This window comes from Epithele typhae, assembly GCF_022376455.1.
Source record: "Epithele typhae strain CBS 203.58 chromosome Unknown BXZ73scaffold_75, whole genome shotgun sequence".
NCBI classification, from domain to species: domain Eukaryota; kingdom Fungi; phylum Basidiomycota; class Agaricomycetes; order Polyporales; family Epitheliaceae; genus Epithele; species Epithele typhae.
Genome location: NW_025954266.1, coordinates 147864 through 163544, shown reverse-complemented (window position 1 = coordinate 163544; position 15681 = coordinate 147864). Strand labels below are relative to the sequence as shown.

At 59.7% G+C, this 15681-nt stretch overlaps 5 protein-coding genes across 5 annotated transcripts; 4 read left to right on the top strand and 1 right to left on the bottom strand.

Annotated features, from left to right (window-relative positions):
• Positions 1-282: 282 nt before the first annotated feature.
• Positions 283-1735, top strand: BXZ73DRAFT_106037 (Metalloenzyme, LuxS/M16 peptidase-like protein; the record flags this gene model as incomplete). Its single annotated transcript, XM_048016488.1, has 6 exons — positions 283-501; positions 563-684; positions 755-1289; positions 1364-1531; positions 1626-1658; positions 1718-1735. The coding sequence occupies 6 exons, from the start codon at positions 283-285 to the stop codon at positions 1733-1735; spliced, it is 1095 nt and encodes a 364-aa protein (XP_047873152.1).
• Positions 1736-2218: 483 nt separating this feature from the next.
• Positions 2219-3342, top strand: BXZ73DRAFT_106036 (uncharacterized protein; the record flags this gene model as incomplete). The annotated part of the gene is made up of 4 exons (XM_048016487.1): positions 2219-2344; positions 2413-2523; positions 2589-3002; positions 3043-3342. 4 exons carry the CDS (start codon positions 2219-2221, stop codon positions 3340-3342), a joined length of 951 nt encoding a protein of 316 aa, XP_047873151.1.
• Positions 3343-4249: 907 nt separating this feature from the next.
• On the top strand, positions 4250-5828 carry BXZ73DRAFT_81234 (uncharacterized protein; the record flags this gene model as incomplete). The annotated part of the gene is made up of 3 exons (XM_048023464.1): positions 4250-4804; positions 4858-5307; positions 5340-5828. The coding sequence occupies 3 exons, from the start codon at positions 4250-4252 to the stop codon at positions 5826-5828; spliced, it is 1494 nt and encodes a 497-aa protein (XP_047873150.1).
• A 4578-nt stretch (positions 5829-10406) lies between these two features.
• On the bottom strand, positions 10407-11443 carry BXZ73DRAFT_54039 (uncharacterized protein; the record flags this gene model as incomplete). The annotated part of the gene is made up of 4 exons (XM_048021104.1): positions 10407-10562; positions 10616-10962; positions 11012-11168; positions 11219-11443. Coding segments are annotated over 4 exons (885 nt in total), but the record flags the coding sequence as incomplete, so codon positions are not given.
• Positions 11444-13513: 2070 nt separating this feature from the next.
• BXZ73DRAFT_106033 (uncharacterized protein) lies at positions 13514-14818 on the top strand (the record flags this gene model as incomplete). Its single annotated transcript, XM_048016486.1, has 5 exons — positions 13514-13606; positions 13659-13830; positions 13892-14200; positions 14374-14475; positions 14541-14818. The coding sequence occupies 5 exons, from the start codon at positions 13514-13516 to the stop codon at positions 14816-14818; spliced, it is 954 nt and encodes a 317-aa protein (XP_047873148.1).
• Positions 14819-15681: the final 863 nt, after the last annotated feature.

Below are 15681 nucleotides of genomic sequence, written 5' to 3'. Positions count from 1 at the left end.
CAGATCGACAGCAGCTTACCGAATCTGCCTCTTGCCGCGAAGCTCAGCTTTATGATTTGGCGTCGGGGACGATGTGGGAGCAGAAGCGCGGCCGTCGAGGCTCGAACTCGCGAAGCCCGGGCGCCTGGGCGGGCACGGCATTGGCATAAATCGAAGAGCGTCTATTGGCGGGGGTCGGCAGGAGCCGGGAAGGCAGAGGCGCCGGACGAGCTGGACGACTCCGCCGCGCCCGTCGCCGCCGTCGCCCTCTTCCCCCACCCACCCATCCCCGTCCTACCCCCCATGCTGGCAGCCAGAGCGTCGGCCGCGCGCGCCGCGTCCCGCCTCGTCCGCCCCGCGGGCCCCCGCAAGTTCGCCACCGTCGTCGAGTCGTCCGGGCTCAAGGTCGCCGCGGCCGACAACGGCGAGCCTACCTCGTCCGTCACCCTCCTCGTCAAGGCCGGCAGCCGGTACGAGACCAAGCCCGGCCTGGCGCACGTCCTGAAAAACTACGCGTTCAAGGTGCGGCTCCCGCTGCGTTTTCCTCTGCCGCTGCTCACCGGGTGCACGTGTGTATGCGCAGAGCACCGACAAGCGTTCGACGTTGGGCACGATCCGTGAGGCCGAGCTCTACGGCGGCGTCCTCTCATCGAGCCTCTCGAGGGAGCACCTCGCCATCACGGCCGACTTTTTGCGCGGCGACGAGTGAGTAGCCCGTGCCATGTCATGCGTCATGCGTCTGTACCCACCCCGCCTCTTCCTCCCTCCCCGCCAGGGGTTCTTCGTCGACGTCCTCGCATCCTTCCTCGCCTCGCCCAAGCTCACCCGCTACGAGCTCTCGAGTGGGTCGCACCAACGTGCGAGGCCGAGACCGCCGCCGCCTCGCCGACCCGGCGACGCGTGCGCTCGAGCTCGCCCACGCGCTCGCCTTCCGCGCCGGCCTCGGGAACTCGCTCTTCGGCCCCGCGCACACCCACGTCTCCGCCGAGGACGTCCAGGCGTTCGCCGCCTCCGCGTTCACCGCCGGCAACGTCGCCGTCGTCGGCTCTGGCATCGACCCCGGCCTCCTCGAGCACTCCTCACTAAGTCCCTCGGGAAGCTCTCCCCAGCCGCCTCTTCTGCCACCTCGTCCGCGGCGCCTCGAAGTACTTTGGCGGGGAGTCCCGCCTCACAGCCGACGGACCCAGACGGTGTTCATCGGCTTCGGCGCGCAGGGCGCGTCCGCGCCGGAGCTCGCCGTGCTCGCGGCGCACCTCGACCCGAGCCCGGCGGTGAAGTGGACGAAGGGGACGTCGCCGCTCGCGGCGGCGGTGACCCGACGGCGTCCGTCCGCACCGTCCTCCTCCCGTACACGGACGCGACGCTCTTCGGGGTGCTCGTGCAGGGCGCGACGGGCGCGGACGTCAAGCCGCGGCGCGGCCGCCGTCGCGGCGCTCAAGGCCGCGGGTCGCTCGGCGCGGAGGAGCTGCAGAAGGCGGTCGCGAAGGCCAAGTTCGCGGCGGCGAGCTCGTTCGACCACCGGGACGGACTCGTGGCTGCCGTTGCGCCGAAGGTGCGTGTTTTTTGTCTATTAACTTCGTGTATTGAGTAGGTTTTGGTGCAGATTCTTTCGGTTCCCCTGCGACTGTTGCTGAGGCTGTTGCGAGCTTGACAAGGTCACCGCGTCTGGGTACTCGCAGGTGCGTCTCGTTTTCTGTTTCCCCCGCTCTACTCCCCCTGCTTCGCCGTCACTCTGCAGTTGCTGGGCATACACTGATATGTATTCCGTGTCTCGCAGGTCGCCTCTGCGCTGCTCAAGAGCAAGCCGACGTTCGTGCTGTGGCGACATCGCGTCTCTCCCCTACTCGGACGAGCTCGGTCTCTAGGTGCAAAAATAGACTACAGCTACTGTCAATAAATTCTTCTATCAGGGAGCTTATCGTCTTGCCATCTCAAACGCTGGAATACTGGTGCTGGATAGAGTGCGGTTCTTTTTTCGTGTGTTGCACTTCTTCTAAGGTCACCGAGTGGGACTTGCAATGCTGACCGAATTGGAACCCCAATGTTGGGTTCCGAGTGCGGCTGGGATGCAGACTCGACTTCGATGGCTGGCCCTCGATGTCGAGCCTGCAGGCGGCTTGCATGGCGGCTATCCTCGGTTTTCTCGGGCTCGAGGTTGGCCACAAGAGTCGTCTTTGTGTCCGTTGTCACCCGTACTCTTGAGCCTCTTCTTCACACCCTTCCGTCGTCTCTCGCCCTCATGGCCTCTCCACCGGTGTACGCTGCCCCCTCAGCGCTCCTCGCGCACCCCGCGCTACAGGTTCTCCTCTTTTTCGTCCTCCTATTCGTCTTCTGGCTCTCCTACGCCATCACCCACCGCGTCCTCGTGCGCCGTCACCCCGGTCCGCGGACGCGGACCCCGAGAAGGCCAACGCGGCTGACTCCCGCTGCGAGCCGCGCTGGTCCCACTCGGTCCCCACGCTCGCCCTCCTCCCCGCCGCGCGCCCGCACCGCTCGCGCTTCCGCAAGATGCTCGACGCGCTCGCGGGCAGGCGCGACGCCCAGGTGCGTGCGGGTTCGCGGCCGCGCTGCGCTCTACGCTCACGTCGGACGTCTTCGCGCACGGACAGACGGACCCCCTGATCGTCCGCGCCGTCGCCGCTGTCGCGGACCCGCCCCCCGTCCCGGCGATCGTGATCAGCTCGCCGCGGACCCCGGCGCCGCCGGCGTGCGGTTCGGCGGAGGGCGACCCGTTCGCAGACGCGCACGCGCACGCGGTGCGCGCGGGGTCGCTGCAGGTGCCCCTCGCCGTCGCCGCGGGGCCCGTCGGCTTCGACGGCGGGGCGGACGTCGCGCGCTCGCACTGGTCGGGCGAGCGGTTGTGTTGGGGAGGCCGCCGCCGTCGCGTGCGCGTGCTCCGCCTCCGCTGCGGCCTCCAACTTCGATTCCGCCTCCTTCCCTTGGTCCTCCTCCTCCTCCTCCTCCTCCTCCTCCTCCTCCGCCGCCGCCGCCGCCTCTGGTTGCCGAGGACGATGGGAGTCCCCGTTCGCCGACGGCGCTCGCTGTGATGGTGCGGCGGGGCAGGACGAAGACGAAGATGATGACGAAGACGAGTACGGGGACGAGGAGGAGCGTGCGGGGCCGCTCCGGCTGAGCATGGCGTCGAGCGCGGTGGACATGCTCCTCGAGGCGATCTCGGCCGACTCGGACTCGTGGCGGTCCAGCTCGGGTTCGAGCTCGGACGATTATGGGGAGCCGGAGCCGGAGGTGGTGGACGACGCGCGCGAAACGGTGGGGTCGGTGGTGTCGGTCGCGGTGTCGGTGACGGACGTGATGAGCGCGTACTATGCGGGCGCGGGCGAGGGCGAGGGCGAGGGCGCGTAGTGCGTGCGTCGGCGTGCTGCGCCTTGGCGGGGTGGGCTCTGGTGTGCGGAGTCCGGAGGGGGATGAGGCAGCTTGTGATGACGCTTCGTCGCTGTGTATTTGGCCTTCGCTCGACCACACCGGTTGTTGTATGCTTACAGACGTTTTTATCTTACATTGAAGGTCCTCTATGTGAACCCTGTTCACAGAGCGACACGATGTGCTTCTGTACACCGAGTGTCGGCTGATACACGACATGCACGCCGACCAACGACGGTCTCCTCGCGCGCTCGCCCTCAGTTGTCTTCGAGGGTGGTGGGTCGCAGAGTCAGGTCGATTGTGGATGTCGGTCGTGAGGACGTTCTTTTCTGGAAATACTCTCGCAGCGCCAGACGGCGGGCGCGATGCCGATTCGGCCGTGCACACCAGCTGCGAGAGCGACGCGCGGCCGCACGCTGCCGTAGCCTCAGTACCTCCGCCTCCGCCGTCAGTTTTGAGACGCCTCCCCTTATCCCTGGGGCACGTATGTAGGCTTCCTGGAGAGAAAGGTGTTGGAATCTGCCCGCACGGCGCATACATAGCAAGCTCGGTCGTACGGTACCAGCGCTTAGTCATCGCGTAGATAGCCGCCGTCCCTCGTCCTGCACTCGCCTCACGCGTTTGCCCTTCCCCACCACCTCGTTCTCCCCCGCGTCCGTCTGTACTCGCCTCCTGGTGCCCATAGGGACCAACCACGTCGTATCGATTGCATCTTATTCCTCGTCCAAGCCGTCCAAGCCGTCCGACTTCTAACAAAAGGCGGGAGAGGCGCAGGTAGCAGAGTCCTTATCTTATCCCTGCTCCGAGGTGCGCCTGCGGGGTCACCAGTCAGCTTTAAGACGGTGTCGGCGACACCTTCAGTTACTGCGCACGTCGCTCTCCGCCATCCATGATCAACCAAGCAGAATCCCCCTCTCCAATCCACACTATCCCGCAGGAGATCCTTCTCGGAGTCTTCAGAGACGTTGTCCCTCCTCCCTCCCCCACATTCAGCCTCCTTGTCGAAAGCGTCAGAAACACGCCTACGTTGGCCTGGAAGAATTCGCCCTTGGTTTCTGTATGGATGGTATGCCGCCATTGGAACCTCACCGTCGTCTCTGAGAAGAGCTTTTGGAGGACCATCATCGTCCAGCCGGGGGCCTACGCAGCGGGCTGGATGGACCTCTGTCTCCATTTCTCCACTGGCGTTGGCATCAATGTCATCATTCATGCAATCGACTCTACTCCGGACATTTCTTACCTGCTCAAGGCTCTCCACCCCCATACCCCATTCCTCTCCTCCTTCGCCATGATCGGAACATCAACCCACCCGACTCAGTCTTTGCAAACCTTCCTCAGCTCTGCCACATTTCCCCAGTTGAGGCAGCTTGTCTCGAGGTCGCTCATGTCCAACCCAGTCGACCCCCTGATAAATTTCGATTCCAAACACATCCCGGCACTTGAGGTTCTCGTGGGAAACTGGATGGCAGTGGGATCTACGTGTTTTCCGTTGTTGAGGGAGTGTGCGAGGATCTTCCTATCCCCAACCTTCTCCAACTGCTCCGTCCCACGACTCAACTCAAGACGTTGTGCATGTACCGCTCGCCCGGTTGGATGACCAGCAGTATAGAGCAATGCGAGCACGTCGTCTTGCCACACCTCGAAAACATCTTCCTGGAGGGATTGGGTTGGCGGGAGACACCGTCCATCCTGGCGCTTTTCACCGTACCACATGCTAAACTGGTCGACATTGAGTACGCATACAGCCCGGGCCATGACCTCCGCCACTTCTTCGGGGACATCCTCCCAACACACCCTTCCCACGTCATTCCTTCCCTCTCATCCATCACCGACCTTAGCCTCACATTCACCCAAGCAGGCTACCCCCAGTGCATCCTACAGGGTTGCACTCCGGACTCGCAATTCCGTGTCACCGCGCTGCCTGAGAAGAACATGCCGGCCTGGCCCGTGCTCTCCGCCGTCCTCCGCTCGTCTACGAGTTGGGATGCAACGCGATCTTGGACGTGGAGATCCGAGGATCCAAGATCACCACAAACATCGATGAGCGGTGCTGGACAGAGGCCCTCCAGACCTTCCCTCGACTCGCCCGGCTCGCCTTCGACAGCGACCAGGGGACAGCCGAGGCGCTCTGGAACGCACTCACCCCCGCCGGCGACAACGACGCGGTCCCGTGCCCGTCGCTGCGTACAATCTCTTGCACCAATTTCGACCTTTTTCTCCGGCCGCACTATCCCGCTCTGGAGAAGGCTTTGCGTGCACGACACGCGCGACGCGCGCCGCTGGACAAGTTGATTTATGTTGGTTTCCCTCTGGAAGGGCAGGTGCGGCTGAAAGAACTCGGAACGGAGGTGATTTACGAGTCTCTGGACCCTGTCGTCGAAGGGGCTCTGTTGGCAAAGGCCCGGCGAAGATTGTTCAAGGAGCTCGCCACTGGAGGTGTAACGTCGGGCGAGCCACTTATCGGGTAATCGTGTAGTAGCTACCGTGCTAGCCACCGCCTGTTGTTGAGACGGTAGCCTCACGCTAGTGGGCGCGACATGTCACCTGTAGCTTAGTAGAGCCTGTTCGAGGTCTCGCACGTAGTGTAGTAGTAAAAGGAACTGTGTATTAGCAGGCCGGGATACTCGGGTATGTATACAGGGTACGAACAAGTGGCTGGTGCTACTGTACAGTACACGAGAGAGGCTGAAACGAGAGCAAAGAAACGGGGCTACACTACGGTATCATAGAGTAGCCAGAGATAGCTCTCTGGAACGGGGGATGCACAATTGGAGACGTGCATGCCATGCAGTGGCGTTCCGTAGGGCGCGTCATACAGCTAGACACTCTTAGGTAAGCCGAGCTGCTCGGCGGCCTGCGGCCGAGTATGCCAAGCGTTCTCACGCGTAGTCCGCGGTGTACTTACCGCGTTCAACACCCCCCTCGCTGAGCAGCCGTAATAAAGGCGCATCAGCGAAGTAAGACAGACACGCCGGGGCGACCATTTTTATGGCGGCCCAAAAAGACTGAGAAAAACGCTACCACATAAAGAAAAGAAAATGTTTGCCTTTCTCTGGGCCCAAAAATTGTCCCAGAAACTTCGTTCTTTTTTTATTTTTATTCTTGCCTTTCTGTTAGTCTTTCTGTGACCTCCACTTTCCTTTTTTTGTGGGCCGCAAAAAAAAATTTATTGGCGGCTTTATTTTACTAATTATTCCCCCATGGATTTTCTTTTTTTTGGATCAACCATAGAAATAGCATTTCTAGGACTCGTCTCCCGCCCATCCCCCCGCCCGTCTCCCGCCCGTCTCCTGCCCGTCTCCCACCCATCTCCTGCCCGTCTCCCGCCTGTCTCCTGCCCTTTGCCCACTCGCCGTCCATTGGTCGCCCGATCGTCAGGAAGACACCATTTATTGGTAATTAGTGAGCGGGCAACACGTCTGCATAAATCTCAAGAACTCAAGCCACCGCCAGGTAACGGGAGCTCGGGCTACCATCCGCTCACAATCGCAGGATGTCCATCGCGCGCTCGATCGAGACAAGGTCAAGGTCGATTTTGACTGCCACGCACCCGGAGCGTGGCAACCTCGGCTTTTGTTTACCGCGCGTCGCCGGGGGTCACTCAGAAACCACTGTTCATGTCTCCCTCCGTGCCACACCGGTCGTTTATAATAAGCTAATAAGCAGTCCTTCAACGGTTGCACTTGGTATGCCGGCTTCGGCGCCGCGCGGCTCAGCCCCGTATGTCCCGGGTCTGCGGGACGGCGATCCAGGACGGCGATCCAGTGTGCTACAACCTGTAGTTGTCGAATACAAATCCGGATTTGCTGTATATTACGAGTGACGAGTGCGACAGGTCGCAACACGCTCGCGGCAGAGGTAGTACCTTGGACACGTCAGCCAAAGTGCAGAGAATCTCATGTTACGCACGCACCTCACGAAGTTCGATGTCCGAGCATGATTACTTCGTGGATTGTGGGGCGGGTGCGGATTCGTGCGTGGATGAGGAAGGAAAGCGCTGATACGCATGCTGCGCGGTCAAACACAAAACAACGGTCGCCGTTCGAGTCGAGGCTTGATGTCCGTGATCCCGGTGACGTCTGAGAACTCCGCCCATTCGACTGCCTTGTAGCGGACGACGGCGGAGATCGCGCGTTCGAGCGACCGCACGCCGGCTTCGCGAGTGTAATGTGTCGCGATGTGCAGGAGCGCAGAGTCGGTGAGGGTGATGTGCTCGGGGGTGAGGCCGTTGGCCTTGAGCTGCTTGGGCGGGAGGAACTTCCGTGCGATGTGAATCTTCTCATCGTAGGTGTAGCCTAGAGTGAGGTCTCACGTCAACAGCCGGGACAATCGTGAGAAGGGGTGCGACTTACGTAGTTACGGATGACGCCATGCTCAACGCTCCCGGAGATGGATGCCTGCTTGATGAACAGCTCTGTTGCGCGACGGAGACGTTGGTCAGGGCCAGCAGCGGCGAGGTAAGCTGGGGAGAGAACGCGTCAGAAATCCCGTACGCTGCTACCCTGGCCAGAGGATTAGACACAGGTTTCCATGTTTCAGGACTTTAGCGGGGGTGGCAACACAAACACCGGCCGGTGCTCGCTAATCTCGCAGAGCAGGGTCGAAGTCAATGTAGAGTGAGAAGAGAGAACCCACCGAGTTTGTCGTCGTACTCGACCTTGTTGATGCCAGCGACGATGACGTCCGCCATCCATGGTGTCTTGTCGTCTGAGACCTCCTCGATCATATGTGATATATTGAGATACACATCCCGACGGGATTGCTGGTTTGCGTCTTGTGTGATGTAGTCGAGGAGCTTGGAAGCCGCAGACTTGAAAGGACCAATTGCCTCGTGCGAGGGACAACCATCCTGGGCAGGGAAATCGACGACGAGCTCCAGGAGCTCGTTCGGCCCGACTCCAACTGGTGTGGGGTCGAGGTCTGGCAAGTGGATCCTCGAGAGGCCTCGGAGTGTGACATGGTAGAACCGTTGGGGACCTCTCGAAACGAGACGGACGACACAGACGACGCGAGCCCCAGGAGTGGAGGGAGTTGGAGGTGGAGATGGGGACTGTGCCGACGGTGTGTTGCGGGGCGGGGTCGTCGTCTAGGTCCCACCCCGGTCGGGCGAGTCGTCGGTCGGTTGGTCGGTTGGTCGGTTGGTCGGTTGGTCGGTTGGTCGGTCGACGGTTCAGGATCTGGGTTGCCCGTCGATGCTCGTTCAATATACCCGCCCAAGAAACAACGTACCTGTACACCGTCCGTTTTTCGCCATCCGCTCTTGCCCGTCCGTCGTCCGTCGTCCGTCGTCCGTCGTCGTCTGTCGTCGGAGTCTGCCGCCATCTCCGACTGTCTCCCGACACCCTCTTGTCGTCCGTCGTCCTGCGGTCTTGAGGCAGCCCAAGATGGCATATGGCAGAGGGGCCGCAGGGGCAGCCCTCGCCGCCATCATCCGGGGGCCCCGCCGATGGACGGAGCCCTACGCTCAAGGAGCTCTCAGGTGGGGGCGAGCCTCCGTACCGTCAGCACTCCGAGCACCGGTGGGAGGTCAGGATATGACCGTCGCTCCCGGGGCGTCTTCCAAGAACATCGAAGGGCGGGGCGAGCGTGCATGAGAATAGTGTAGGAGGTGGGGCAGGGATTCGCGGGCACACGCGCAGTGTCTACTCAGAGTCAGCGGGACCACAATGGAAAGAGGTGGGAATCAGTGCGCACCTCGACAAGTCCAACAACGTATCCAGAGCCACAATTTCTCCGCGAGAGGACCGGCGACGATGTTGGGTTGGCGGTGGGTGGGCAGAGGCTGGGGGAAGGTGTCAGCGCGCAGACGGGGGCGGGAGGTGCGCAGACCTTCAACGAGACTGGCGGACGTGGGGCGGGGGGCAGAAGAGCCTGGCCATGGGGGTTTGTTGAGAAGGAAGGCAGGGGACGAGGACGAGCACCGGGACGCGGGCGGGCCAGCGGGTCGCGCTGAACCGTGCGGCGCGGGATCTCCGGCGCTCCCGCTCTCGTGTGGTCGCGTCGGATCCGTCCCTCCTCCCCTCCCGAAGCTCGCTGCCTGCGCTCCTCGCTCGCCCGCTGCCTGCGCTCCTCGCTCGCTGCTTGCTCTCCTCGCTCGCTCGCTACCTGCTCGCGCCTGCCCTCGCCAACTGCCTTTGCCCGCGGCCCGCACTCCTGCTGCCATTCGCGCCGTCTTCGCGGCGTCCCGTCGTCCCCTGCCAGGTCCTTACCAAGCGACCGCGCTATCGAGCGGTGAGCCACCTCGTTGGGCTCAGCACAAGCGCGAACGCTCAGGCTTCAACAGCCACGGACATTCCTTCGAGAGTGCGGAGTGGTTTCCCGCTCGACCCTCCAAACCTTCGTAGGCTCGCGGGTCCATGAGGACGAAGAACGCTGCCTATAGTAAGTGGAGACTTCCCAATGCATAGGCTTCTCGACAAATTGGTAAACTGACGGTACTTTGAAAATCAAGAATACAGTGTGTGCTACCAATATTGGTTCATGGACTTCACAATCAACGAGGATGTGCGCGTACTGATTCGCGGAACTGCGGCTGCACATAGTGTTCCAAGGCTGACAGGAAGCGATCCGCTGTAGGATAGGACGTCGTTCGAGTCAGCGGTGTTGTACTCTTCCCCTGTATGAGTGTACCCGGATGTCGATCATGACTGCAAAAGAAACTATGATTAAAAGCAGATGCAAAATCTTGAGTTGACTCACAGATGGCAGAGCAAACCCGCCCGAGTGAACCCACTACCATCACAGTGAGGATGGAAACAATCAAAGTCGTGGGTGTTTGGAATGACTGTCTTCTTCCTGTGCGACCGAGTTCTCCTTCTCTGGCGGTCCTTTTGACGTGACGGGCCTGTTGAGCTTTGCATGCTAGTACTGCCACCGGATTGCAAATCCGATACATGTTGAGCCCGCGGCTAATGAAGAGAACGTGCGTTAGCTATAATTTCTCAGCTACCAAACTGCGACCTTGGCCTCACCTGATTCTCAACATCTCCACCCCTTGCAGTTGATAACAACGATGGAGGAAAAGCGATCAATGCCTGCCACACATTCTACATAAGTGTATCGAGCTGCAAGATATCTTCACCGTGTCCATTAGTCTTGATGCGATGCTCACGTTGTTTAGACATGAGGCTTGCGGTCACGCTGAGGTTTTGCACAGATACAAAGTCGCAAGCGATCTTGATAGCATTCTGGACATTAAGGACCTGCCGATGTTGAGAAGGTGAGGCTGACGCGCAAAGAAGAACAAATGGCGTACCTGGTGAGCCCATCCGGCTGGGATGAAAACAGCATCAGAGAGATACTGCTCAATCCTGACCACATGGACATTGTACTGCAATTTCAGGACCGTGCACATATCCTCTGTGACATAAATCTGCTGAGAATGAATGGGGTCTCCATCTGCTTCTGACCATTGACTGATAATTAGCAGGTACTGTCGAAGACTGGCAAGAGACTCTGGAGGGAAGAGGTGCCAAACTGCTGCGGGTTTAGAGGGTTCGGGGGCGTATGTGAGGATGTTGACTGCATCAGTCACATCTAGGTGTAACTTCGTCGTTCCGTGAGAGTTGCTGGGATCACCAGTTGCGATATACAGTTTAGGGCCTGTAGATAGGATCAGCTCCGAAAAAAACATATAAACACTCGGACGGACCTAGATCTGGCGTGTTTCCATTCAAAGGGTAAAATGTGGCAAGATTTTGCACACCAGACGGCAAAGCAACATCTTGGGCGCCTCGAGGGAGTGCACCGACAAAGCTCTCGTGAAATTGAGGAAGCTTGCTGCGGAAATACTCTGCTGGAGGCCAATCCTATCAAAATGTCAATATGTTAGGTCATGCAACATACAAACGGAGCAAACCTTGAGTTTCCGTGGGCTCTCAAACCAACCTTCTTTGAAAGCATGAAAGTACTCTGCGATCGTGCAAGGGTGCTCTACTTCAGAGTTCGTGATACAGTCGACGGGTGTGACTTGATCGCTGCCGCATTCTGTGATGAACACATCCGGATGCCAAGAGCCCTGAATATTGGCAAGGCCCTTGACAACCACCGGGATGTTGCGACCCCACGCTGCAAGAAACAGAGGAGAATCAAGCCTTTCATCCTCGAATGTGGGAACGTGTAGAGGTGCACCGAGAGCTCGTCCCGGTTGTGAACAGGTGTTCCGATCAGAGCTAAAATGGGCTCATTAAGCCTTGCTAGGAACATAGACAACGGACTCACGTTGCCTCAACAATCTGGTTCATAGCAAGAATGATGCCGTCTAGGTCTGCCACTGAGAATCGCGTCATAGGACGAAATGTGGATTGAGTGTGTGCTGGAAGACCTTCGCTAGTACATAGCTTCGCATCTAAAAACTTAACCTGAGCTCAGAAAAAAGCGAACCGCATACTGAGAACGTGCTGACTTACATCTCCAGATGTGTGTGCCAACACTTCAAAGCAATATCCACAAAGCTCGGCGCCACATATGATACAGAACCAAGCGCGAGTCAGAATGTCACCAGCACACCCATCTATCCACCAATTAGCCATCAAAGTTAACTCCCAAGCTTACAAAATCAAGCATACCGCAAGTGGCCCTGTGGTGGACAGCGGGCTTGCGGAACAACACTTGGGTGTTGAAGATGTGTTCTCGCTCTTGGGTCAGAAGTGGGAGCAGATACTTGGCAGCAACTCCCTGCCACAAAAACCGGGAGAGCCACGTGGAATTCAGAGGGTGCGAAGTGGTGAGTGAATTGGTACTTACAATGTCTGTATCATATGTCGCCTGGTCCAATTTCCGATTGAACACTCTTCGATAGTTAGCCCGCTCGCCTGTGGGAGAAGATGCACGATCATGGTCGTGGAATGACGGTTCTCTGTCGGTGATACTCCGGATATCTGTCTGGGACTTAATATTCACCAAACTGGAATTCGAAGGATGAGAACGAACTCATGAACCGACAAGAATCGCGCAGGTCGAGTTCCAGCTTGTGTTGATTGGACGTCTTCTTGAGCTTCCCTGGCTTACGAAGATCGGGAAAAATACGGTAGCAGTCCATGCACATAGACAGGGCACGATAGGCTCCCTTGAGTGCACACGGTGCATCTTGCAACGACATGGGTGTGGAAAATGTTCGAAGCCGAGACTTTGCCAGGAGCGTTGGAGGGTCGAGCGGGAAACCACTCCGCACTCTCGAAGGAATGTCCGTGGCTGTTGAAGCCTGAGCGTTCGCGCTTGTGCTGAGCCCAACGAGGTGGCTCACCGCTCGATAGCGCGGTCGCTTGGTAAGGACCTGGCAGGGGACGACGGGACGCCGCGAAGACGGCGCGAATGGCAGCAGGAGTGCGGGCCGCGGGCAAAGGCAGTTGGCGAGGGCAGGCGCGAGCAGGTAGCGAGCGAGCGAGGAGAGCAAGCAGCGAGCGAGGAGCGCAGGCAGCGGGCGAGCGAGGAGCGCAGGCAGCGAGCTTCGGGAGGGGAGGAGGGACGGATCCGACGCGACCACACGAGAGCGGGAGCGCCGGAGATCCCGCGCCGCACGGTTCAGCGCGACCCGCTGGCCCGCCCGCGTCCCGGTGCTCGTCCTCGTCCCCTGCCTTCCTTCTCAACAAACCCCCATGGCCAGGCTCTTCTGCCCCCCGCCCCACGTCCGCCAGTCTCGTTGAAGGTCTGCGCACCTCCCGCCCCCGTCTGCGCGCTGACACCTTCCCCCAGCCTCTGCCCACCCACCGCCAACCCAACATCGTCGCCGGTCCTCTCGCGGAGAAATTGTGGCTCTGGATACGTTGTTGGACTTGTCGAGGTGCGCACTGATTCCCACCTCTTTCCATTGTGGTCCCGCTGACTCTGAGTAGACACTGCGCGTGTGCCCGCGAATCCCTGCCCCACCTCCTACACTATTCTCATGCACGCTCGCCCCGCCCTTCGATGTTCTTGGAAGACGCCCCGGGAGCGACGGTCATATCCTGACCTCCCACCGGTGCTCGGAGTGCTGACGGTACGGAGGCTCGCCCCCACCTGAGAGCTCCTTGAGCGTAGGGCTCCGTCCATCGGCGGGGCCCCCGGATGATGGCGGCGAGGGCTGCCCCTGCGGCCCCTCTGCCATATGCCATCTTGGGCTGCCTCAAGACCGCAGGACGACGGACGACAAGAGGGTGTCGGGAGACAGTCGGAGATGGCGGCAGACTCCGACGACAGACGACGACGGACGACGGACGACGGACGACGGACGGGCAAGAGCGGATGGCGAAAAACGGACGGTGTACAGGTACGTTGTTTCTTGGGCGGGTATATTGAACGAGCATCGACGGGCAACCCAGATCCTGAACCGTCGACCGACCAACCGACCAACCGACCAACCGACCAACCGACCAACCGACCGACGACTCGCCCGACCGGGGTGGGACCTAGACGACGACCCCGCCCCGCAACACACCGTCGGCACAGTCCCCATCTCCACCTCCAACTCCCTCCACTCCTGGGGCTCGCGTCGTCTGTGTCGTCCGTCTCGTTTCGAGAGGTCCCCAACGGTTCTACCATGTCACACTCCGAGGCCTCTCGAGGATCCACTTGCCAGACCTCGACCCCACACCAGTTGGAGTCGGGCCGAACGAGCTCCTGGAGCTCGTCGTCGATTTCCCTGCCCAGGATGGTTGTCCCTCGCACGAGGCAATTGGTCCTTTCAAGTCTGCGGCTTCCAAGCTCCTCGACTACATCACACAAGACGCAAACCAGCAATCCCGTCGGGATGTGTATCTCAATATATCACATATGATCGAGGAGGTCTCAGACGACAAGACACCATGGATGGCGGACGTCATCGTCGCTGGCATCAACAAGGTCGAGTACGACGACAAACTCGGTGGGTTCTCTCTTCTCACTCTACATTGACTTCGACCCTGCTCTGCGAGATTAGCGAGCACCGGCCGGTGTTTGTGTTGCCACCCCCGCTAAAGTCCTGAAACATGGAAACCTGTGTCTAATCCTCTGGCCAGGGTAGCAGCGTACGGGATTTCTGACGCGTTCTCTCCCCAGCTTACCTCGCCGCTGCTGGCCCTGACCAACGTCTCCGTCGCGCAACAGAGCTGTTCATCAAGCAGGCATCCATCTCCGGGAGCGTTGAGCATGGCGTCATCCGTAACTACGTAAGTCGCACCCCTTCTCACGATTGTCCCGGCTGTTGACGTGAGACCTCACTCTAGGCTACACCTACGATGAGAAGATTCACATCGCACGGAAGTTCCTCCCGCCCAAGCAGCTCAAGGCCAACGGCCTCACCCCCGAGCACATCACCCTCACCGACTCTGCGCTCCTGCACATCGCGACACATTACACTCGCGAAGCCGGCGTGCGGTCGCTCGAACGCGCGATCTCCGCCGTCGTCCGCTACAAGGCAGTCGAATGGGCGGAGTTCTCAGACGTCACCGGGATCACGGACATCAAGCCTCGACTCGAACGGCGACCGTTGTTTTGTGTTTGACCGCGCAGCATGCGTATCAGCGCTTTCCTTCCTCATCCACGCACGAATCCGCACCCGCCCCACAATCCACGAAGTAATCATGCTCGGACATCGAACTTCGTGAGGTGCGTGCGTAACATGAGATTCTCTGCACTTTGGCTGACGTGTCCAAGGTACTACCTCTGCCGCGAGCGTGTTGCGACCTGTCGCACTCGTCACTCGTAATATACAGCAAATCCGGATTTGTATTCGACAACTACAGGTTGTAGCACACTGGATCGCCGTCCTGGATCGCCGTCCCGCAGACCCGGGACATACGGGGCTGAGCCGCGCGGCGCCGAAGCCGGCATACCAAGTGCAACCGTTGAAGGACTGCTTATTAGCTTATTATAAACGACCGGTGTGGCACGGAGGGAGACATGAACAGTGGTTTCTGAGTGACCCCCGGCGACGCGCGGTAAACAAAAGCCGAGGTTGCCACGCTCCGGGTGCGTGGCAGTCAAAATCGACCTTGACCTTGTCTCGATCGAGCGCGCGATGGACATCCTGCGATTGTGAGCGGATGGTAGCCCGAGCTCCCGTTACCTGGCGGTGGCTTGAGTTCTTGAGATTTATGCAGACGTGTTGCCCGCTCACTAATTACCAATAAATGGTGTCTTCCTGACGATCGGGCGACCAATGGACGGCGAGTGGGCAAAGGGCAGGAGACAGGCGGGAGACGGGCAGGAGATGGGTGGGAGACGGGCAGGAGACGGGCGGGAGACGGGCGGGGGGATGGGCGGGAGACGAGTCCTAGAAATGCTATTTCTATGGTTGATCCAAAAAAAAGAAAATCCATGGGGGAATAATTAGTAAAATAAAGCCGCCAATAAATTTTTTTTTGC